This window comes from Harpia harpyja, chromosome 23 (assembly GCF_026419915.1).
Source record: "Harpia harpyja isolate bHarHar1 chromosome 23, bHarHar1 primary haplotype, whole genome shotgun sequence".
NCBI lineage: Eukaryota > Metazoa > Chordata > Aves > Accipitriformes > Accipitridae > Harpia > Harpia harpyja.
Genome location: NC_068962.1, coordinates 1,846,923 through 1,870,272, shown reverse-complemented (window position 1 = coordinate 1,870,272; position 23,350 = coordinate 1,846,923). Strand labels below are relative to the sequence as shown.

General features: G+C 39.8%; 1 protein-coding gene across 8 annotated transcripts in view; it reads left to right on the top strand.

Annotated features, from left to right (window-relative positions):
• The window catches only part of CNOT4 (CCR4-NOT transcription complex subunit 4), an 85,423-nt gene that overhangs the window by 24,994 nt on the left and 37,079 nt on the right, over positions 1-23,350 (top strand). For all 8 annotated transcript variants that reach the window (XM_052774374.1, XM_052774371.1, XM_052774369.1 and 5 more), the window contains exons 2-3: positions 13,458-13,701; positions 21,263-21,460. In XM_052774374.1, coding sequence (XP_052630334.1) covers positions 13,528-13,701; positions 21,263-21,460 — 372 coding nt within the window. In that variant the 5' untranslated portion in view covers positions 13,458-13,527. The remainder of the gene's footprint in view (positions 1-13,457; positions 13,702-21,262; positions 21,461-23,350) is intronic.

Below are 23,350 nucleotides of genomic sequence, written 5' to 3'. Positions count from 1 at the left end.
GGCTGCAAGCGCACATTGCTGGGTCATACTTGGTTTTTCATCCGCTAATACCCCCATGTCCTTCTCCTCAGGGCAGCTCTCAGCCCACTCATCACCCAGCCTGTATTTGTGCTTGGGATTGCCCTGACCCATGTGCAGGACCTCGCACTTGGTCTTGTTGAACTTCATGAGGCTCGCACAGGCCCACCTCTCAAGCCTGTCCAGGTCCCTCTGGATGGCATCCCTTCCCTCCAGCGTGTCGACCGCACCACACAGCTTGGTGTTGTCGGCAAACTGGCTGAGGGTGCACTCAATCCCACTGTCCATTTTATTGACAAAGATGTTAAACAGCGCCGGTCTCAGTACCGACCCCTGAGGAATGCCGCTCGTCACTGCTCTCCACTCGGACATCGAGCAGTTGACCGCAACTATTTGAGTGCGACCGTCCAGCCAATTCCTTATCCACCGAGTGGTCCATCCGTCAAATCCATGTCTCTCCAATTTAGAGACAAGGATGTCATGCGGGACAGTGTCAAAAGCTTTGCTCTTCCCTTATCCACCAACACTGTAACCCCGTTGTAGAAGGCCCCCAAATTTATCAGGCATTATTTGCCCTTAGTGAAGCCATGTTGGCTGTCACCAATCACCTTCTTATTTTCCATGTGCCTTAGCATAGTTTCGAGGAGGATCTGCTGAATGATCTTGCCAGGCACAGAGGTGAGACTGGCCTGTAGTTCCCCAGGTCTTCCTTTTTTCCCCTTTTTAAAAATGGGGGTTATGTTTCCCCTATGGAAGCAAGAAGTTCCAGTGCTATACTACTGCTTGATACATTCAGGATTTTTGTAATATTTAATGACTGGGAATGGCAGTTCACATTTTTGACGTTCTGTGACTGGTTGCTGGTTGTCACTATCTTTCCCAAAGAGCGTGTGTTGCTTGAAAATTCAAAATGCAACTTCATTAACTTTGGCTTGATGCTCCTGAAGAGAAAATTCTGGCTTTGTGCTTCCTTTTGAGTCAGGAACACTTTGAACCAGGGAATCTGTTTGATTTCCACCCCGCCCCCCCCCCCCCCCCAGCCCCATTTCAAGAAATGACTGGACAAAATATCATGGCTTATTTTCACATCAGGCCTGAATTTGGAAATTCACCTTGTCATGTATTGCAGTTATCTGCATTATGGCTGCTCTGTACAAGTGAGCTCTAGACCATAGCATATTCAAAAAAGTGACGTACATGAAGAGAAGTTACTGCCAAGTTACCTGATTTAAAAAAAAAAAAAAAGCAAAAAAAAAAAAAAAAAAGCTGTTCATCTTGGTTTGACCATATGTAACCAGAGTCATTAAAAGGCAAAGTACCTGATTCAGACTTGGAAATATTTTAAGTAGTATAGTGCAAAAAAGCTGATAGAGTAGACCACAAACTCTGTCAGAAGCTGTTACTGCTCCAGCAGTTCTCCTTGCACTCTCTGCTATACAGGGGGAATAGCAGCAGCTGTGCTATTGCTCCTACACCGTACCTCTGGGTCCAGAAATATGAAGTAATAGTTTTAAAATTTAATTTTTACTGTCTCTGTTCCATTCCTGACCTTTTCAAGAATGGCTTGTGTGGTGATTAGCAGTTGGGTTTTGATCATATTGTCACTTCTTTCTTACTCTCTTGCTGTTGTCTTCAGTTAAAGCCAAGAGGTCTAGTTAGTAGCCGCCTGCTGAGGTTCCTGCTCATAGGGCTGACCTTGGTGTGGAAACTTCTGCCTTGAGAAGAGAGAGGTGAAGTGTGGGTCCTGCTAGCTTTCTAGGGGAGCAGTTTCAGCTCTGGAGGAGAGGTGTCTCTGGAGTTCTCTCCATCGTTCCCTGGCTCTTTTTAAAGAATGTAGATTTCCTTACACACACATTGAGCTGCTTTTCCCTTAGGGTGTGTGGTTTGGGTTTTGTGGTTTGGTTTTTTTTTTTCCCTTCTGAGGTCTGTAGAAGCTTCCAGGAATGAGGCATGCTTCCTGCTGATACTGAATCTGTACCATTCAGACTATTCAGGTTATCACAGTTCTTATTTAAATAAGTCCTGTGAAGGCTTGGTTGCTTCATGGCATCCAGCAGGACACTTTGAATTGTCAGAAGTAAAGCCACAGCCTGGAGAATCAGAAGATGATTTGAGTTCTTTGTAAAGCGTTCATGTAATTCCAGAGTGAAATGAAGATCAAGAATTACTGTGGTTTATTTTTTTTCATAGGTTAAGGTTAGGCTTAAAGTACAAGCTACAACTAGAACCGAGGGGAGTCATTGACATAGGTTCTTCACAGTTTCTGACCAGGGAAGTGATGATGTAGTAGTTTGTGTTTTATTTGTATAAGAATAAGCAGGCATGTTCAATCTAGTGCTGTATGTGGCTGTTGATTTGTTAATCAATGTGTCATACAGCGTACTTCATGCCAGTCCTCTAATCTCTGGCATCAGCTGCCAGTGAGTTTCAAGATAGAGTTGTGGGCACTGAGGAGTACATGGACTTTCACAAAGAGTTTTTATTCTTCTGAGCTCAATGCTTTGCATTATTACTTGATTAGCAGAAGCACTCAAGCTGGAATCACTGCTCATCCAGAACCTATAGATGAGCTGTATAAGGCTTTCTCTGTGCAGATTTCTCAGTCTTAGACTTGTTTTGGTGCTTCTCTCCCCTCCAAGCCAATTAAAAAGTCTTTATTCTTTCACGGATTATGGAAAAACAAGGGAGACCTAATACCATTGTTGCTAAGAAAACAATAATTAGGCTGATATTATGTTCGTGTTTGCTGTTTAAAATGACTTGAAAAGTGTGTAATAGGTCTGTCGCTCTGCAACACTTAAAGGTCAAGGTATCCTTTTTGTTCTCTTTTGAAAATGTTGAACAACTGCAGGAATTGAAGCCTAGAATAAATACACCTTAACTGAGAAGCTGGGGAGAAAACAAATCAACATTAAGTAGTTCATCATCCATTTTCTGAAGGTTATTTTAAACAAATTTTAAAAATCTACATTAAAAGCTTTGAGAATTACTTAAAATGTGTTTGCTCTCAGGTTTTCTGGTGTCTTAGTTTATGCTTTCCTAATTTCAAGGATGCTACTGAAGGGAACTGAGGGGTTGTTGCTAACACTGGCTGGATCTCCCATTCCCTAGATCTGAAGTGTATTCAGCTGTGTTATTAAGCTTCAGAGTGAATAATTCTTAGTTTTATTCATGTCTTAACACAGAAAAAGGGTTACCTAGTGCATTCACTTGTTCTTCTTGAGCAGAAAGAATGTATCTCAAGCAGTCTGTGGAATTAAGAACGATGTTTAAGGGGCTCTCAGCTAGAGGCAAGGCAGGGTGGGGTGCTCAATCCCCCCTGCTTACGCATAAAGAGAAAACTTACTACTTGCCATGTGTGTTGTGTGAGTGTTTTTTAGCAATACTAATATGTGACTGATACACTTTTCTGGTTTGTTACCACTTAATATTGCTGTGACAACTCAGCAGCTCATAAGGGAGAGTTAAGGAAATTGGAAGGTTCCTGAGATACTTAGCAGGAAGAGACAAGAAGCCACAACCTGTGATCATGCAGTCTTCCACTTTATACCTAGTTTTCTACAAGTAATTTTGGGAATTCTTATGTGCTAAAGGAGTATGTGTGTGTCTTTATAATGCATGGTGTTACAAATAAGAATGTGTATCTCTTTGGTGTGATCAGCTTTTATCCTCCTTTTCTGTGCTTCTCCCCCCCTGCCCCCAGCAGCTCTAACTTTTAGTATTATTCCCAAGATTTCAGAAGTGTGTGTGTTAACTACTGTATACTGTTCATCTAAGACCAAAAGATAGTGCTGCATTTATAACAATTAAAGATCCTTGGATTTTCATAAAAATCGAAAGAGAAAAATGTCATGTGTAGTGCACCTTAGTTCCAATGGCATTTTCCTTAGTTATGCTTTCTGTGGAAGATAGGGTTTCTGTAACAGCTTCTTCAGGGGCAGGTACCAGATAATCCTTTTGCTGTAGAGGAAGGTATTTATCTAACAGATGATAAAAAAAATCTCTGGAGATCTGTTTGCAGGAGGTTTAACTGAATATTCTTTTTCCTTCATTTGGATAACATAAATATCCAGGAATTAATAAGAAAACTGTTTACAAAATTTTTCAACTGATAGTACAACTGTTGTAATTACTGAGTACAGCTGGACGGGCAGGCTAGGACTTCTAAAGATGCTGCAGTGGTTTTGTTTGTGCTGCACCATGAAAATGCAAATGAGATGGTTTTTAATGCATATGCTTCTTTTTGAGCATATTGCATTGATGGTGCTCTGTGCTAGATTGTACTTCAGTAATGGCATGACTCCTTGTTCTTCAGGCATCCTTTCAGATCAGACCAGTTGTAATACAAGTGTATGTGAACTTCTGGTAAATTATCCAGAAGGTGGCAGCTGCCAGCAGGATGTTGCAAACTGGGTTATATTCAAATACAGTCTTGCAACCTCAAGTAGGGTGACTTTTTTCTGTGTGTGTGAGAATTTCTGGGTCGTTTCTCTTTAAAGGTTGTGGAGCTCTTCAGAGCTGAGCTTTTCTTTATAATTGGATCTGGGAATACTGGCCATTATTTTTAAGTATGCAATCTAATACAAGCTAGCACAAGAAGTTTTCCTTACAGAATGGCATGCTCTTACCTCTCTTCTTCAGTGAAGAAAGAAAGAGACTGATAAAAACTCCAGTAGCCGGAAGCCTGGAGCAAACGCTGGTTTTCTCATCTTTTGGATTAAGTCATCCTAAGAAAATGTGAATAGATTGAACGGTACCAGGGAGACTGACGAAAACTGGGAGATGGTGAGAGGGCTGCCTAGGAGACAGGCAGAGAGCTGAGCTGTGTCACGGGAGAGGGAGGAGAACAGCCTGGACTGCTGTGCAAAGGGAAAGGGTAGCACTGGTGTGGTGACCGAGGCAACATGTTGTGGGGTTTGGGTTGTGGGTTTTCTGGAGTGGGGTGTTTTGGGTTTGGTTGGGTTTTTTTTGTTTGTTTGTTTGTTAAGTTTTAAATTGGTTTGTAGATCGTGTCTCTTAAAATAAGTTTGTTTGCTCAACTCCCTCATCAAAATCAGTTTGACAAGTGTTATAATGTTAGTCTTCTACTTAGTGATCTTTGTCACTTAAATTAGCATTTCCTCTAGTAGTCAACACATTCAACATATAATCAATACACATTGATACTAGTACTGAGTTCTAGCATTAATTATATTAGTAGAGTTCACTAGCTAAAGAACTGAAATCTGTATACCTGCTGTACCAACTTCTTTTAACGGCACAGTCAGGCCATGTCACTTTAATTTACTAGTTTAATGATGTGTTCACTTTCACTGGAGGAACCTCTTAAGGTGAAAAAGCTTTTTTCTTTTTTTACCCTCAGGAAAGGAAAATGAGGATACGCTATACTAGTTCTGAAATCTTGAAGGATTTGGAGATATCTAAAAGTAGCAATGTTAACAGTAGGTTATAACTTAATTGGTTTCAAGTTTTGCGAACATAGTCTTACATTACCAGCACATCTAAGAGTTTGTATGACTCTTGTACACTATGCTAGTTTAAAAATTCCATGTAGATTTTCTAAAAAGTTATTAAATGCACCAGTGATACTGGTTTAAGAAACAAACCCTCAAAAATCAGAGGAACATGTTACTGAAACAGCAACAGCGTAAGTGCGGGTAATGCAGACTTTCTGCTGAGTTAGTTTAAAAAAGTGTATTCTTGTTTAGTTGTAGATCAACATATATAGTTATCAATAGGAAAAAATATACTTTGTAGTTGAAAAGTTAAAATCAGTTTAAATTGAGGGGAGGGTTAACTTGCAGTTTGTCTGAAAATTGGTGATTTTAAGTCATAGTGAGTAAAAGACAGCAGAAGGATAAGAAATTCATAGATAAGTGAGATGCTTCAGTTGCACAAAGACATGGTTCAGAGGGTTGCAACATGGGGTAAGTTGAAGCTTCAAGCTGTTGAACCAGTGTCCCCAAGTTTACTCAGGATAACACCAATGAAACATCTGTGTCTAGGGCTTTTAATCTGCAGAGGTAAAAGCACTGGAAAAAATGGATGTTGGAAACTTCTGTTTGGATGCGTAGGTCAGTGGGGTTGAGCTGCCATCGCTCACCCAGCCTCTGTGCCTTGCTGCAGGGAGTTTGAGTGACTGAACAGTGTTAGCCTGTTATGCTATCATGAAAAAACTCAGTCTGCTGGGGTACTCTGCACTGGTGCTGAATGTGTTTTATTATGTTAGTGACTATGTTTACAATTAAGTGTTATCATATCATGAACAAATTACTGCATATGTATGCATTAACAAAGCTTTTAATCTCTAAGTCACCTGTCTTTTAGAAAACACTTTGTTTTTTCAAAGTACTGCTCCAACTGTCTGATAGTGCTTCTGTGCTAGAATGTGAGTCTTCTACAATGAAATCAATATGCTAGTCTTCAAAACCAGAGAAAACTGGTATACTAGGATGTGGAAAGAATAGGAATTTTCCAATGCTAGTAGCGTGTTACAGATTTACAAGGACGACAAGTGTGTGAGTATGTGTCACCTTACTAAGGACTAAATAGAACATGGCATTATGGAAAAATTGAACTATGGTATGCTGATGTGTAGGTACCCCGACTGCAGAATGAGTGTTTTGCGCTAGGGTGCTGCGTGAACAGAATAAAGACTCTCCATTCCCCAAATAGCCTGTTTAATAGCTGCCTGTGGTTGCTGCATGATTGGCAAGCTGATCTTTCTAGATCCTCTTTCTGACAGTGACTGGTAGCAGATGCTCTGAAGAAAAAGTACAAGAAATGGAGTAGCACTCTTTTTTTCCCAGTAATGAGAGATTTAGGGAATTCAGGATAGTTCTGATGGAACATACTTCATGTTTAACAGGAGCTGGTGGATCTATCTTTTGACAGATTTTTTTGCATGGTATGTTATGGTCTCTGCAACATTCTTTGACAACAAATTGTGATACATAATTTGCTGTTTACAAATCTATGTAGGTATGGCAATTTTGTTTCACCTGTTGTTTGACCATCTCCTGCTAGTGTCCTGAGGAGTTGGAAATAATCATGCTGCAATATGTATACCAATATTAGATGGTCACTGTCTGTGACATAGGCTTTTAAAATATTTAATAATTGTATAGCCCGCTTCTAATTCATTATCCAAATTCTTTTGGCATATCATGCCTATATAGTGGTGCTATAGGTACAAAAATGGGGGCATGCAGAAAGAGAAAATAAGGAATACTAGCATCCAAGTTCTAACATGAATGAATGTGGGAAATTAATTTAGACAATTACAGAGCAATATTATGCTTTTAATTTCATTGAATAAGTTGACCTAGATGCTAGGATAGTGTCGTCATCTTGGATAATTGTCTCCAAAACTTTATGTGCTTGTGGATGTATTTGTCAGGATCTTATTTGGCCTATTTTCTTTCTAAATAAAATTTAACACCTTGATTCTGTTCATGATTTATAAGAAATTAAGAGCAAATAATCTCTTACTTGGCATTCATGTGTCACTATCAGTATGCAGCCCTTGATGCGTAAAAGCTCTGACTGCTATAACAATAAGCCTACAGTGGCCCACTCTTGGTTCAGTTTAAATGAGAAAAGCATCTTTTCGTGGTACATAACTTTTTTTGGCCACATAACTGTCTTGAAATAGTGTGTGTTCACACTGGGTTTATAAAGAATTATTAATTCCCCTTTCATTTAGCAGGTGGCATCTGACTCTTATTAGGGTGCCTTGAGGGCATTAGGTTGAAACTTATCTAGTGAATTCTCTGGCTGATTTTTACACTGTTGCTGAATATGCTACTTGAGCAGGTGCTACCCCTAGGTGCTCATTTCTACGTCTTCAGTGTGCTGGTGCAAGCTTCTGCATGGCTGTGTGATGAACTGGATGGAGGACTGATTTAGGTAAAAAGGACCCAGCAAAAATAGTTACGTTTTAGTCTTGTTGGTTCAAATGTTAGTACAGCTGCTTATGCTGGCAGAATTCAAAGTCTGAAACCACAAGAGAGAGCTCCCTAGGCACCTGCAAGGAGCCTTAAAGCACAGGAGTCCTCTAGAGACTTCAGTTTTGACCTCTTTGAGCTAAATAACTTGGGGATAATTCTAGTCAGTTGTAACGCTGGTTTTTAGAAATACTGAGATGACTGTGTGATTTGTGGTCATACTTTATAAACATTCAGGACTTTGTCTACTTCTTACTTTTCTTAACCACTGTTTGTACTGTGATCAAAATGTAGCTGCAGACCACAGGCAGAATAATAAACATTATTCCAGAGAGAAGACATGAGAGAAAACGAACTGTATAGTTACTGGGCATGATTTTGCAATTAGTACAGTTTGACTTAAAGAACATTTTGCTTTAAATGTTCAGTATGGTCAGGAAAAAGAAGTAGGAAGTGAACTTTCCCTCTGTCTCAAATGAAAATTAACTTGGATGAATTCAAGAGCCTGCATGCTTGCCACTGAGGTGTCTTTGTTCTCAGTCAGTAACAGTGCCATAAAACTTTAGAAAAGCATAGCCCGTTTTCAGCGCTCCTGCCGTCTCCTATATCAGTGTTGCTAACCAGGTGATTGTAAAATATCACTGTATTTTGATGTGAGTGAAGGGCTGGTGGGAGAAAGGGATGGCTCTCCTTGTGTAGTGCTCCAAAAAATGACAGGCAAGTAGAGGGTAGCATGTCAAGGAGGTGGCCTGGGGAAGTTCCCCAGACTTCTTCTGAATTGTGTGGATGACTCGATACACAAGCCTAGATGTTTTAATGACTAGACCATCCATCCATGGCTTAGGACAGGCATTCGTGAACTTTCTCCCATATGGGTTCTCTGTGAGGCCCTGAACGACTAACTCTGGATCTCCCTCAGTTCTGCGTGCTTAAAAAAAGTAAAAATGGGCTTTTCTCTGCAGCCTGCCTTTGAAGGGTTTTGATGTAAACCTTCCAGTGGTCAGTGCAGTGCAGCGATAGCCTTTCTTACGTTCAGAGACCGAAGGAGATCAAGGTTGCCCTCCTTCCAACAGAGTCACTAGTGGGAGGAGGTAATCCAAGCGTGGGCCTTGGTCTGCTGTGCCCCCGTGCCAGCCTGGAGGAGAGCCCTGCGCTGGCAGAACTGCTCCTGCTCCCCTGCCTGAAGGAAGAAGGGATAACCCATTACAGCTGCTGCTTGTAGTCTGCTTGCCTTTCTGCCTCCAGCTTGTATGTGGGATCACCACAGAGGTGACGTGGGGAAAGGGAACCGATCCTTCAGCAGGGTGGGAACGGGGGTCTTGGGGGGGCTGCCTTCCCTGTGGGGTTACACAGGCAGCGTCCGCAGCATATTTTTGAGACTGCTGGGGGCTGATGGGTTTCAAAAGATACAAGGCCGTGGAAACAGTATGAGTTTCTGTTTGCGTAAGTTTAGTGAGCCCTTACTAAAGGTTCAGTGCATAGACTCCGACCTGTTTCGCTTCAAGTGTCAGGTATGTTTGAACTTTAAGTGAAACATTAGCTAACACATGTCTGGATTTTTTCCTTCAAGAGGCCCTAAGTCTCGAAATATTTGCTGGGATGCAAGTCCTTTACTCAGATTTTTCGCGACTAGATTTTGACAATTTTCGGCTGTGACACTTTGAAAGCAAGTAGCAAGGCTGGATTCAGCCCACTGCGTGAGGGAGGGAAGTGTGTCTGTATCCCCTGGATCTAGCTGCCCTCCTGGAGGAGGACTTAAACTTTAAGGGACACATTTACCAAAATGAACTGCTGGCAAATGGATATGTTCTGGTGTCTACTGTGGGGAGATGAGGAGTAGTGTGTGTCAAGTCTCAAATTGGTGCACTTGAGGAAAAAGAATGGGTAACAAGCTAGTTGGTTTTTCCTCTGCCCCTTTTAAAAATAAATAGGGAAGATAAACTGCTGGAAGCTAAACTTGCTCACCTCAAGAGAAAAAGGGAAAGGCAATGCCTGCATCCTAAATGGACTGAAATCGCTAGCTATATTAGAAGTAAAATTGTGTTTAGGTGAGTACCCTCAAATAGCAGGATCTCTTTTTCCCAACCGCAAAATTTGGAGGATTTCATCAAGAGAAACAATTGTACAGTGAAGCTGATTAGACACAGCTGTCAAATCCACTAAGCAAGCACTTTTAAAAGTCGATGGAAAATTATCTTTTTTTTTTCCATTTTGCATATGTGTTTGGAAAAGAAAGGAACTTATTAGTTGATATGGTGGAAAGGATAAGACACACAACTATATATTTCTATATTTTGGTTATTACCTATTACAAATTCACTAAATCTAAAAGATGCTGCTGGACATTGTCCACCTCCGCTCCATCCCTGTGTGCATTAATGTTTTGGCAGAGTCTCCTGTAAACAGGATGTGGAGTTGTGGGAGCTGTTTGACTGCAGTTGTCGGCGTTTTGGAAAGCGTATGGGCAAAATTCTAGCTGCTTGTATTGTGTGTGTACATGTGTGCAACCTTCCTCCTTTTCTCCTGAGATGCTATTAATTTAATCTCTTTGAACCTGATCCCAAAGACCAAATACGCTGGATTAAACACAGCATGTAATACTGCCTTTTGTTTTTTGCCATCGCTGTGTTACTTTTCCTGTGACGTTAATCTTGAATTGTTTGGAATAGCCTTAGAGCTGACTAGTTACTCTGTGTTTCTTGGTAGCGCTATATGAACAATGCATTAATGATGCCTCACTATGCATGTTATTCCGGTTTTGAAAAAACAGGCATTGTTCTTATGCAGAGTTGAAACACAGACCCTGGTATATAAACCCTCCTGAAATGGAGACACACTTCAGTGGAGAATCTTTAAATGGGATGCTTGAATGGTCTTTTCCCAAGTAAATAAATATTGCCTCTTGCTTAGTTTCAAGAAACATGGCACACAGCTGCTCTTTACTCCTTGTTGTAAAATAATGGGCCATTTGCTGACTGAAGCAAGCTATTGGCATTATTGCTAGCAGCAGCTGAACTCTTAGCGTTAACTTAAACAGCTCATAAATGTTAATCATGTTGCAGTTTTGTTAGAGCTTGTCTGCATATCCCAGAGGCACTAGCTAATATGTCACACTTTTTTTCACATGAACTGATGACATTTCTTAGCGGAAATTCCAAATAGTAACTTCATAAATCAGTAGTTTTACTGTGGTGGCTGAAGTTTCTTCAAAACTGCACTTTTAACTACAGCTTCACTAGTACTAGTATAGCTTTATTTAGATGTGTTTCAGTAGGCTCAAAGCTGCTGAGCATGCGGTGGAATGAGTACACAGTCAAAGGGAGTATGCTGTCTGCTTACTGACCTGTTGTTTGGAGATCTGTGACAAAGTCAAATCCAAATCTAAACTGAACAAAATCTGTTCACAAAATCTGTTCAGTTTATCCTGTGCTTCGGTTTAAAGTCACTTTCGTACTGTAATGGTTTTGCTGCTGTACAAGTGTGAAAAGTTTATAGGAAATGTAAAGGTTGCTGTAGAAATGTGTGTTATCTGCATAATAAGCAATTAAATAATGTGCTGTGGCCTTTTAACAGTCCCTCCCGCTCTTTAGCCAGTGGGAATGTGATCTTAAAAACAAGACAAAGCTCCCAAACAAACTAATCCTTTCCTTCCTTCAGGTCAGGTTCTGCTAGTGTTCTCTGTAAAAAACACTGGTAGGGTCCCAGAACCTGGTTTTGGGCCTGTCAACATGATTGTAAATATAGCATTAATGAAAGTGTAGATAATGAAGTAAAAGCTGCTGTATTATTGTAGGAGTTTAACTTTTTTGATTTTAATCATTGTGAAGGTCAGAAAGAGGACAGTGTTGTTGCTAGTGCATGCCATATAGAGAAATTAATGCTTACAGCATCTAAAATCCATTCCCTCATTCTTACTTTTATGTGAGAATCCAGTGGAACTTCTCTCTAGGGTAGTGGTACATGTTTACCAGAACTGCGCTTTGTGCCTAGAGGCTACGCTCCCTACCAAACTGGTCGAAATTGCAATTTGTCTAGACTTCTCCTATCAGCCTGTGAACACAGGTTAACCTAAATACAACACAAGCATTCCCACACAAAGCTATGTACTCTCTGCTGTGTATTTGGATGGTGCTTTGGTTGTGTGCGCGTGTATGCTGTTCCTCTTCAGGGTTCTCTCTGGGCTGCTTGCAGAGGAATTTCTGTCCCTGAAGAGATGTGCAGGACAGGGACAAGTATTGCGGACTGATGCTAAACGGATCCTACCCTGTAAGGTGGGAGGTCCCAACTTGAGCTGGAACCTCTTGGGCTTTACATGATAGACTTCATGCAAGGAAGCATGGTTTAGCACATGGAAGATCATAAACAGGACTGGTTTGTTGTGGTTAAAGTATCAAACCAAAGATATGTAAGGCTAATACTACAACATACTGAAATCTGTGAGCAAGGCTTTGATCTCAAAACATCCAGTCATCTTATTTCCAAGGACAGGAGTAAATGTCACTCTTCTTTGAGTAGGTGGATGTGAGAATTTGTTTCTGGACTTGCTCCTAGAAGCCTATAGAAAGAAAGATTGGATTGTATGCAATCCAGTAGGTTTTGGTTAGAAATGAGACAAAACTCTCTGAGAAAGTAGAGGGGACTCCAGATCATGTGTATGGTTAAATTATAATTGCATGACCTGTGTTTTGGGAAAGGCATAATTGTAAAAAGAATTTGGGTTTTTTTAAAAACTTTTGAGCTCACTTATTTGTGAAGAAGTGGTGTAGTTTGTTACAGATAGAGTGACCATCCAACGATCAGTTCTGGTCACATCTTTTTCAGTGGGTTTCTAGGGGGGGGTTGTTGTTGTTATTGGTGGTGGGGTTTTTTTCTTCAAAAGGTCTACCTAAAAGTTCTACTGTTGCCCTTGAATTCTATCCCATCTACATGCATGTCTCATGCAGCAGATTGAGATGGCTTGCTGAGATTAGATACAACTTCAGATATCCAAGAAATTCCTTGGTTTTGTTTGATAATTCTGTAACCCTACTGAAAAGTTCAAATGGATGGCCTAAATGTTGTTCCAAGTCTCTGAGCAAAGGAATATATTCATCTTAAACATGAAGTCCTGCATTCAAGGATTTGACTTTGGATTTGTAAAAAACTTCAAGAAAGCAATAGTTAAAGGAAATGGCAGAACTTAGAAGCAATGTATGGTATATGCTGTTAAGCATTTCTTTGCAACTGTACAGTCTGAAACACAAATAGGTTAGTAAACTGCTGAAGAAGTGCTTGCCTATCCAGGTAAGGAGGTACATCACCAGTACCATCTTTCACATAACTTGTGTGACTTTTAAGTAGCAAGAGACACTCAAGTTTATTAGGGAGTAACTTGTGTGTTAGTAGGTAATTTGTGTGGGGAGAAGGAAAGAACTGAAATATTAAAAGGTGCAAAAGAAAGGTTGTCAAAAGTACTAATCACTTTTTTCTTTCCCCCCTGCCTCTCTCTTGCAGACCTTCAAGTGCTGACCTTCTCGTTCTATTAAGTTATTATAAACTTTTGCTGCTCTGCGAACATACAAAGATGTCTCGCAGCCCTGATGCTAAGGAAGACCCTGTGGAATGCCCCCTTTGCATGGAGCCTCTGGAAATTGATGACATCAACTTCTTCCCTTGCACCTGTGGCTACCAAATTTGTCGTTTCTGTTGGCATCGTATCCGCACTGATGAGAATGGACTTTGTCCTGCTTGCAGAAAGGTAAATATCCTGGAACAGCGGCTTGTCTTGCACATATCACAAGGCTCTTGCATTGTGTTGGTACCAAAGACATCTTTTTCCTTTGGGGAAACATTCGTCTAGTCATGGCTTAGATCAAGGGTGAGGTGTTGGATCTTTTGGATTCTATCTGCATATGTGTTGAAGCTGTTGTGCAATGGCTAGTCTTGGTTTGTTAAATTTAGACCTGGATTAATAGGGGAAGCTGTGGATCAGAACCAAGGCGTGCTGATGCTAGAACTGCAAAAAAAAAACCAACCAAATCCTTTGAGTTGGGGTGCTCATGCACTGACAAAGTCCTTTCAGGAAGGACAGTGAGGTTTCCAGTGTCGGGGGTTTGCTGAGGGCCAAGGTTCAGCTAAACTAGCAGAGTTGTCTGAGGCAAGTTTATAAAGCACCTGTTTGCTTTGTTGGTGGCACTTGAGCTTTTAATCCATATTTTTCTGGACACTAAACATGTAAAACCATTGGAAAATATATCCAATGGTGTTAAACTTTAAAGCATTTCAAAATTAGGCTAAGTCTATTTGTCTAGTATTCTGATCTTGTTGCCAAATGCTTAAAGGTAGTACTTTGAGAGTTACACTTAATTTCTCTGTCTTTTAATTGATGTCTGGCTGATACTTTGGTTGGCCACAACTATAAACTTAAGCTTCACTAAGTTGCCTGCTTTTTCTGTTGAATTATTTTCTTCCTCCTTCTAGTGTTTTGCTTAACCTCGTTATTTCCTTATCTTCAGTGTTTAATAAAATTCTCTCTTAATATCTTCTTCTCTTCAATGACTTCCCTCGATTGTAACTTCCTTGCCTGGCCTTCCTCTTCTTGTAATCGCAGCTACTTATGTCTCCTCTTTCTCCTGCTACTTAATTGTGATCCTGTCCTTGGTTTGTGCCTTTGTTGGCTTCCCGTCTCATAGCTCCCTTTTCAGACCCCAAGTAATCTTACTTGGTTTCACTGCCACAGCTTTCTGTAAGCACTTCCAGTAATTTTCTTGCTGCTCTTTTGGCCTTTGGCTACACTAGAGCTATCGCTGCTAACCTGTGTTTGGACGCCTCTGCAAGCCTGAGGGCTATCCCACAGCAGCGTATGTTTGTTAACAAATTGCGCAAATTTGCTGCAGTATTTGAGCTGTATGTTCTACAAGGAAGATCCACCTGTTATCAGCCAAGTCAGCTTCTACATGTGATACCTGCTGTAGATGACACATGCTGTATAGCAATTTTCATAGTACAAGCAAATTTCTACTCTTCTGGTACAACATGAGATTTCTGGAATTTCCTTGTCTAAGTTGCTTCATTTACCTGGATTTATTAAGCTACTTTTTGCCAACAACGATTTGATTCATCTCTGCCTGTTCATTATTGGAAGTTTGTGGAATGTATCTGAAAAATCACAGAAGCAGCATGCTATTCACTGCCTCTGGGTATCTGAATTGTTTGAAATATGGATACTGCCACAGCTGAACTTTTTAATGTGGAATAATCTGGCATGTGATTGGATGTGCAAATACTTTGCTGAATTGGATACAGTTTGCTCAGAAAAACACTTTTGGGAGGAAAGCTAGAATGAGTGCTACAATTGGAATGAAAAACACCAACCATTCCAGGAGAGGAAGGAGACCTCTTCTTTCACAATGGATGAGGATTATGTTCCTGATATTTTCTTCATGCATGGACTGCAAGATGTTCTTGAGTAGAGTTGCAGCTGTGTTGCTGGATTGTAGGAGATTTGCATGGAGGAGGCTGAGGAGTACACTCCTTTCGTGACAAAGACATTGTGGCACAGAGACACTATTAGGATCTTGGGAATAAATAATTTTGAGCTACACAATTGATGGCAGCATCAAATAAGTCTGAAGAAGCCACCTTTTGAAGTGTGCTGGACCATCTGAACCAGGTATGTGTTTTTGTGTGCAGTGTGCCTAAATAGTTCTTATCTGTGTGTAGTAAGGTTTCTGGCAAAAAGATCTAAGCAGTTTTCAAATTCATATCTACTGTGGTGTGTATTGGTTGTGACCACTTAAAATGCTGGAGCACAAAAAATACCAAAGCAACAAAATTTTTGCAGGAAAGTTTATAGTAGGTGCTATGGTTTTAACACGTATGTCATGTTTATAATGTGTATACCAGTGCAGGATACTGACTGCAAAGTGGACTGTGAATAAACATACATTAAAGCAAGGCTGAGTATGTTATGCACAATTACATAACAGAAAACTGCTATTTGTGCCAATGGTATTGAATGCAGTGCAAGTTCTCCAGTGGCTTGATCACTAGTCTGTGGAGAGGAGCAATGAATAAGTTTGCTATCCAGGGATTTTCGTTGAAAGGTTTGGGCGAGATTTTGGAAAAGTCTGTGATAAAATAATTTGGCTATACGCTATAAGTGGCACCTATGCCATTAGTTTGATGGAACTTAACTGTGCATTGCATATATACCATTATTTTCCTAAGCTTCTCTAGTTTACTTCTCACAGAAAGGATGTTAGTTTTTTCTACTAAGGAGAAAATACTTCTACATGCTTGAACTGTTATATAGCTTAACACTTGCATGTGCAGATATGTTCATGTGGTTGCAGTCAATTGAGTTAGTGTGTCTTAAGTTTCCTCCTGCTAGTAACAGTAGTAGACAAACATTTGCTTTGTTCTGATCTGTGAAAGTAAGGTGCTAGTATGAATTGAATGTGAATGGTGGTTGGAAACTAGTACTTGTTAGTCGTAACACATGAAATGGATTTGGAAATTGTTTCTGTTTAATTCCTTAACTATGAAAAGTACTTCCTTTTAAAAAATAGAATTGACCTGCTTTGAGTTCCTGATGCCCTTCAGAATTGTAGGTGTAGTCAATTGTAAGATGCTAAGTAAGCCTTCCTGTTTTTTCCAGTCAATTGATTTCTTAACTGTGAGTGAAATAGCCACTAACTGGTCAAATTAGAATGAAAATATGCTGTCCTCAAAAGAGGCTACTGTAGCCAAAAGCTGGTTTGCAGGTCACCAGACTCTGGTTCTGGTTGTAAAGGCAGTGATTTTTATCTTTGTGGTGATTCTTCCCCCCACCCCCCTTTCCTTCTGCCTTCTCCTCCCCCCCCCCCCCCCCCCCCCGCCTAGGTACTGTTTATCATATGAATAATATGTACCATTTCAGTCCCTTGTGTTGCTTTAATACAGCATAACACTCTCAGACCTTAGTGTCAGTTGTTGCAGTTTTTAAATCCAATGATAAAAAAGCCTAGCTCTTTCACACTTCTTAATTGCTTTGCCCTTCCACCAAATAATATAGCTTGATACACAGCTGTTCCTGTGGTGTGGCTTTGCCTCGTTCTCCAGTTCCTTGACTTAGGGGCCTTTACTGCTCCTGGCACCTTGTATTAGAGATGGAGAGAAATAGTAAACTGCTACATTTATGACCAAGACACTGACATGTTTTAAGCATGCTTTTGTCCATGTTTCACAGACTCCTGCTTCTGTGTAAAAGGAACACCTGGTCTTAATGCACAGTCTCCAAATGTCAGTTGTTTCCTCTGTTGCTTTTAATCCCACAACTGAGTAGTTTGGTGCAACAACTGATACTTAGAAGTATATAGGAAATAGCTATTTTTTTATTCTTGATATAAGTAGTATGGTGTATACTATGCATAAACCTTATTGACTTTCTCTGTATTTCTCATTTCAGAATCTATTTGGTAGCAAGGCAACAACTGGCAAATGTTGGTACATCCATTGTGTGGAAGGAATGTGACCCATCTGGGAATGACAAAAGCAAAGTGCTTGATAAATCCCAGCTCAGCTTTCATCAGTTGGGAGAATGTGGGGAAAAAAGTCTGAAAGAAACCAAAACTTAATGACAAGACAAACTTAGTCAGGAAGACTGAGAATTCATCAAGGGCCATCTCTGATTAAAGAAACGAGACTACAGAAGAGACATTTGAACTTTTGATGAAGTTCTCGTAGGACTACCAGCAACTTGCAGTTAGTGTAAACAAAATCCAGTCACTTTCCATGTTGGCACATCTTGTTCAGGTGGCTTCCATGGTTTTTGCTGAAGAGGATTTGTATAACTTAAGTGGAAGGTGTCAGCTAAACTTAGTCAGTGAATCAGTGGTGTTGACATCTCTTAATGTCTTGCATCTGAAAATACATAAATGCTGGTAATACTTGATGTAGCTACTTTGCTTGGATCTCAAATCCTCTACCAGCTAAGGCATTGGTAATAGTAGGTTAAACAAGTATCTTATACTTCTTGTTTAAAAAAAAAAAAAAAAAAAAAGAAAAAAAAAAAGAAAAAAAAGAAAAAAAAAAAAAGAAGTCATGTAAGTAGCATTGCCACTTTAGCTGTTGCAAGACCTGATTGCTTCTGGTACTTGTGGTCCTACCCCTATTTTGTAGGGTTGGACAGAGAGTAAGCAGATGAAACAGTACTGTAAGATACACCAGCAGTCAATCCACCTTGCTTGGCTTTCAGAGCCATGTTCTGCCATCCTTCCCTGCGTGCGTTCTGTCTGTAGCTGAACTATCATCTGAGTTCATGAACTTCAACACTGTGGGCAGCCGTCACTCTGAAGATGAAATCATTTATTGTCATATTTGTAGTCTGACTTTATGTCCCTATTTGAAAGGAACAGAATTTCTAATACTATTGTTTAGAATTAGCCTCTGAAATGTTGGTGCTGTGCTTACTTGCCTTCCTCCCTCCTTAAATTTGCAGTATCTCTTATCTGTTATGCCACACATTATATATAGATCGGAAAATCGTCTATCACTTCTTAGGATTGGGTTTCTGTTTTATTCTTGGGATTCAAGAGGTGCACGCAGATTCATTTACAGGTCCTGCAAGTCAGGATATCCAACTACTAATATTCCTTAGAGGCATTAAACATGTCATAAGAGTTATAAACATACATGTGAAACATTTTATATATTATACAGCTCTACAGTATCTAGCAAGAACTTTTGATGATTCTGTTGCTCAAACAAGTGCTGTTATCCATGGTGGCAAATCAACTGCTGCTACTCCTTAATGATTGAAATCCTTATTCAGGCAGTCTTGTACTTTCTGCTGAGATGAAGACGTTTCTCTTCCCTGATTCTGAAGTTGCTCTTTAGTTGTGTGTCTCCCAGCAGTTCTTGTGCTTTCCTGCACAATTAAAAACTACTAGTTTTACTATGGATAAATAAATGTTCTGCTCAGGGTTATGCTTGAGCTACCTGGGATGTTTCGTGACTAATGTTCAGGACCTTCAGTAGCAAATAACTGTACAGAGAAGGAACATACTGTCTGACTTGCTTCTCATTTGAGAATATGCTCTGAATGTGGCTATACTTGGCAAGAAAGAAGCTGATGAACTTTGGCACTGTTTGCTGTAGTTTTCCTGGACCTTCAGGAGCCTTACTGAACCTGCTGAAAACCATGGGTTCATTTCTTGCACAGTACCAGAGAGCAGCACGCTTACAAGCCTTGCCTTGCATAGTATGGGAGGTGGAGAAGGAATTTACCTGTGAGAGGATGGATTGTGGTTATGATACCACATCACTTCATGTAGGGCGAGCTATTTTATTTTTGGAACTATATCTACCTTACACTGGTGCACTTGTTTTCTTCCCATTCCTACCTGAACTCAGCTTGGCTGTGATAACTGAATTAACTCTCTCTTTGCTGAGCAGTCTTTCCCTTCCCTAAAACAAAACAATATCTATTCTTTATTCTACATGATTGACTAACACAGACTTTGAGAAAGCTCTTTAAATAAGTGAAATGCCTTGCAGAATTATTCTGCGTCTCCGAAGTCCTCACGTGTACATATGTTAAAGCTCAAGGTAATCATTGGCTATAGCTAATCTCAAATGAGCCTACTAACAGGTCATTGCTGTTCATCAAGTATATTGTGAAATCTGTGTAAGTTATTCAGTGTTACTTGGGAATAACATAATTTTTTAAGAAATGATACTGTTTTAACTGTTCTTCAAGGGTAACAGGAGTCCTTATTGTGTTTTCATGTTAAGGACTTAGTTGTGTACCTTTGGCTACTCCTAGAGTATTGTACAAGTTTAAATTCCTTTGTGATACTAAAAACATGTTCCAGAGGACTCGGCATTTAACCATGAGATGCCATCTGCTGAAGTTGGCTGCAGCATATTTTCAGAACATGTCTCAAGTATAGCATAATGATACTGAACTTTAAACTCTTTAAACTGTAAAATCAATCTTGTTTTGTTTGAGGATGTACTCAGAAGACTGTCAGGTCTGAGGACTTGGTGGCTCTTTCAGTAGCATCATGCAAGTATGGGAATATATGCTTTGAACTTAAACCTTATTTTCATCTGCTGCTGTAGATTTTTCTCAGGTCGTTTAGTATGACTGCTAGTTTTGTATTGTACCATTAACAGAGGACAGTGAGGAAACAGTTAAATTAATTTTTGTTGGACTTGCACACTGAAACCTTTGGTTATGGTAGTACAAGCAAAGAACTTAGTTAAACATATTGGTGAGCTTAACTTCTTTATCTTAAGTCTTTACCTTAATGCACATCTCCTGTACTCATTTTTTATTTCATCTCGGTGTTTAGAAACACTTTTTTTTTTTGTTGGAGATGTTTTTATATACTTGCTTCTGTGCTTAGCATTGCTTTGTATATGAAGTGTGAAATCTAACTTTTCAGTCTGAGAAAACTAGGACAGGTAAGGAATATTGGACTGCTTTGAGGACTAATCTGGGGCAGAGGACAGTGCACTGTAGTCTACAAGACCAGGCTAAAATAATGCCTTTATAGAAATGCTCTGCATGAATAGAGCAGTCTTTCTAGGTAACTCTGAGGACACTTGTACTTCTGCTAGATACTTTTGAGACTAAAATCTATAGTGTTGTGTCTGTGTTTGAGGAGTTATCTGTAGACGATAATCTTGAGGTTAAAAAATCACCTTTGTCCAGGGAAGATAAAGCCCAAGTTTCAGACTGATACACAAGCATGGCAAGAATACTATTAAATCAGTGTGCAGTAACTGTATTGAAACTGCCTCTTCACTAGGAGAAGTTAACCATGTAAAAACGCAGCTGTGAAATGGTGTTACTGTCTTGTAATTTCAGTGGCCCACAAAGTTTGCTTGTATTTTGATTTCTTATCCTGTAGTCTTTACTTTGTTAATACACTTAAGTATCCAAATCTGTATCAGACAACTAAATACAAAGTGAATATGCAGGGCATGCTTTCATCCTGCTTACTATGCTGTTAGTAAAATCTTAACAGGATGTGTTGGCTGTCATGTTGCAGCTGCTTGTAGTGTTACCAAACTGACCAGGCAGCTGAGTTAAAATGTGACTATTGCCCAAATCAGTATTATGTCTATAAATAGGAGAATTTCATGAAAATACACAAGATGTTTGCCTTTCCCAAAGGAGTGAATATGCCACTTCTAAAATGTGGCTGGCCATAACAATCAGAACAGTGTAACAGAAGAAAGAAATTTGTGCATTAAAACTTTGAGATTAATGATTTTCAAATGTGTTGTTTCTTATATGGGTTGTTTTTAATGGTATTTGTTATATTTAGCCATATCCAGAAGATCCAGCAGTGTACAAACCACTCTCCCAGGAAGAGCTGCAAAGGATAAAAAATGAAAAGAAACAGAAACAAAATGAGAGGAAACAGAAGATATCAGAGAATCGCAAACACTTGGCCAGTGTACGGGTTGTACAGAAGAACCTTGTCTTCGTGGTAGGGCTGTCTCAGCGCCTAGCAGATCCAGAGGTGAGTGGTTCACACTTGCAGATCTTGCTCTTAACCTACGGTCAAGGAACCATTGGAATACCCTTGTACACCCTTGTCTGTGTCTCTGATGGGTACAAAATGAAGCAGCATTGAAAAGGTTCACTGCTGCTGAGGCCCCCACTTCTTAAGGGAACCTCCTCAGCTTTCTCCTCTAAAATAACCTCAGTAAAGGTTTTGTCTCTGCTTTTGGGAGTACAGATTCTCTGTTTAAGGAAATTGTTCTTTGTATTTGTTTAAAAATGGCTTGTTGATAAGCTAAAAATAAACTTAAGGATTTTTTTAGGTACTTATTTTCTTAGGCTGGATCTGCTGGCACTATACAGCTGTGTCATGCACCACCAATTCTAAAACGGGAGCTTGGTTGGATTATAAACAAATGTAGTGTAGCACAAACCTGTAGGGACAGAAGAAAAAAGCCAACACTTGAAGTGTAACTAGGAAGGAGCGTAAGGCTGATGTCAGTTGAGGGGGAAAAAATTTAGTAAGAGGAAGACCCAGGAAAGAGTTGGCTTGCTAGTCTGCATCATCAAAAAGAAGCTTTTCATTTGAGAAAACTGATTGTGTTTAAAATGTTTTATTTACTTCCATCATCAGCCAGCTGCAGGTGGCTAATGGAATTAGTGCTAATGAGTAAAAGTACCTTGAATTAGAATATGGAGGAAATGTACTACAGGATAAGATAGATGTCTTCAAAATGACTGTGCCACATTAAATTCACCTGGTTGGACTAAATTGTGTGGAGAAATCTCAAACAGAAGTGGCTGTTTCTGAGGACTCACAGAGTATGGGCTGCATTTTGGTAGGCTGGGAAGGAACAAATGTAAAAAGCTGCTTTTAGTGGAGGGGGAAAAAAGGAGGGATATGAAGGGAAGAGAAAAATCAAAGTTAAACTGATCTAGTATGTAACCAGTTTCTGCAAGAATGTAGCAACAAGTATTTGCAAGCAACTGTCAACACTGGCTTGGTGCTATTTATTACTGAAAAATGTATTCAGTTTCTTTGACCAGATAGAGGATTTGTGAGTAAGAGAAATAATAATATATACAGTTAAATTTTTTTTAACCTCAGATAATTCCACACTGAATACTTGAAGTAATTAGAAGTGGGTTTATTGGTGTAGTAAGGGGGGTTATATGTGTGTTGTACTAGGTTTGGTGGTAGCAGTATTCTCACTGATGTACCAGAAGATAATGTGTACTTACTGAATATTGCATATAGCAGAAAGATGACTTGATTTCCAAGAAACCTAGCCTGAAAGAGAGAGGTGGACTAAAAAACAAAAGTATTCAATATATTCAAGTTTTCCACCTAAGCAAGCAAAAAAATCCCGCACAAATAAAGATGAATTAGAAGGGGAGATTGGCTGCTATTTACTGTTTCTGGAAATAGATTCGTGGATCATAATGGACTACAGGTGGATCCACTTCTGTTGACATGCTCTTGTGAAAATTGTGAAGGCCATGCTGCCACATCTCATCAGGAGTATAATCTGCAAGACACTTGAAGAAAGTCTTCTGCTTTAGTCAGGATTGTCAGTCGTCTCTGGAATGATGCCCGAGAGTGGGTGTAGGATCTCTCAAGAGGCTGTAGATCAAGTGAAGAGCAGTCAGAGGAGACCAGTGAGTGACTGGTTGTCTACACAATGTGCCCTGCAGTTCTACAGGATGTTCCAAATGTGATTAACGCTTTTAGATCTTGAAGACATTGATGCTCCCTTGAGAAGGGAGAGGAGGTGGTTAGGTAAAGAAGTTCTTGGATCAGTACAGTTTAACTGTACTATCCAGTGTTAATATGAAGATGGAGCTGCGGAAATGCATCTTCCATTTTAACTGCTGAGGTTATTCTCTAGAACTAGAAATACCCTTAGCT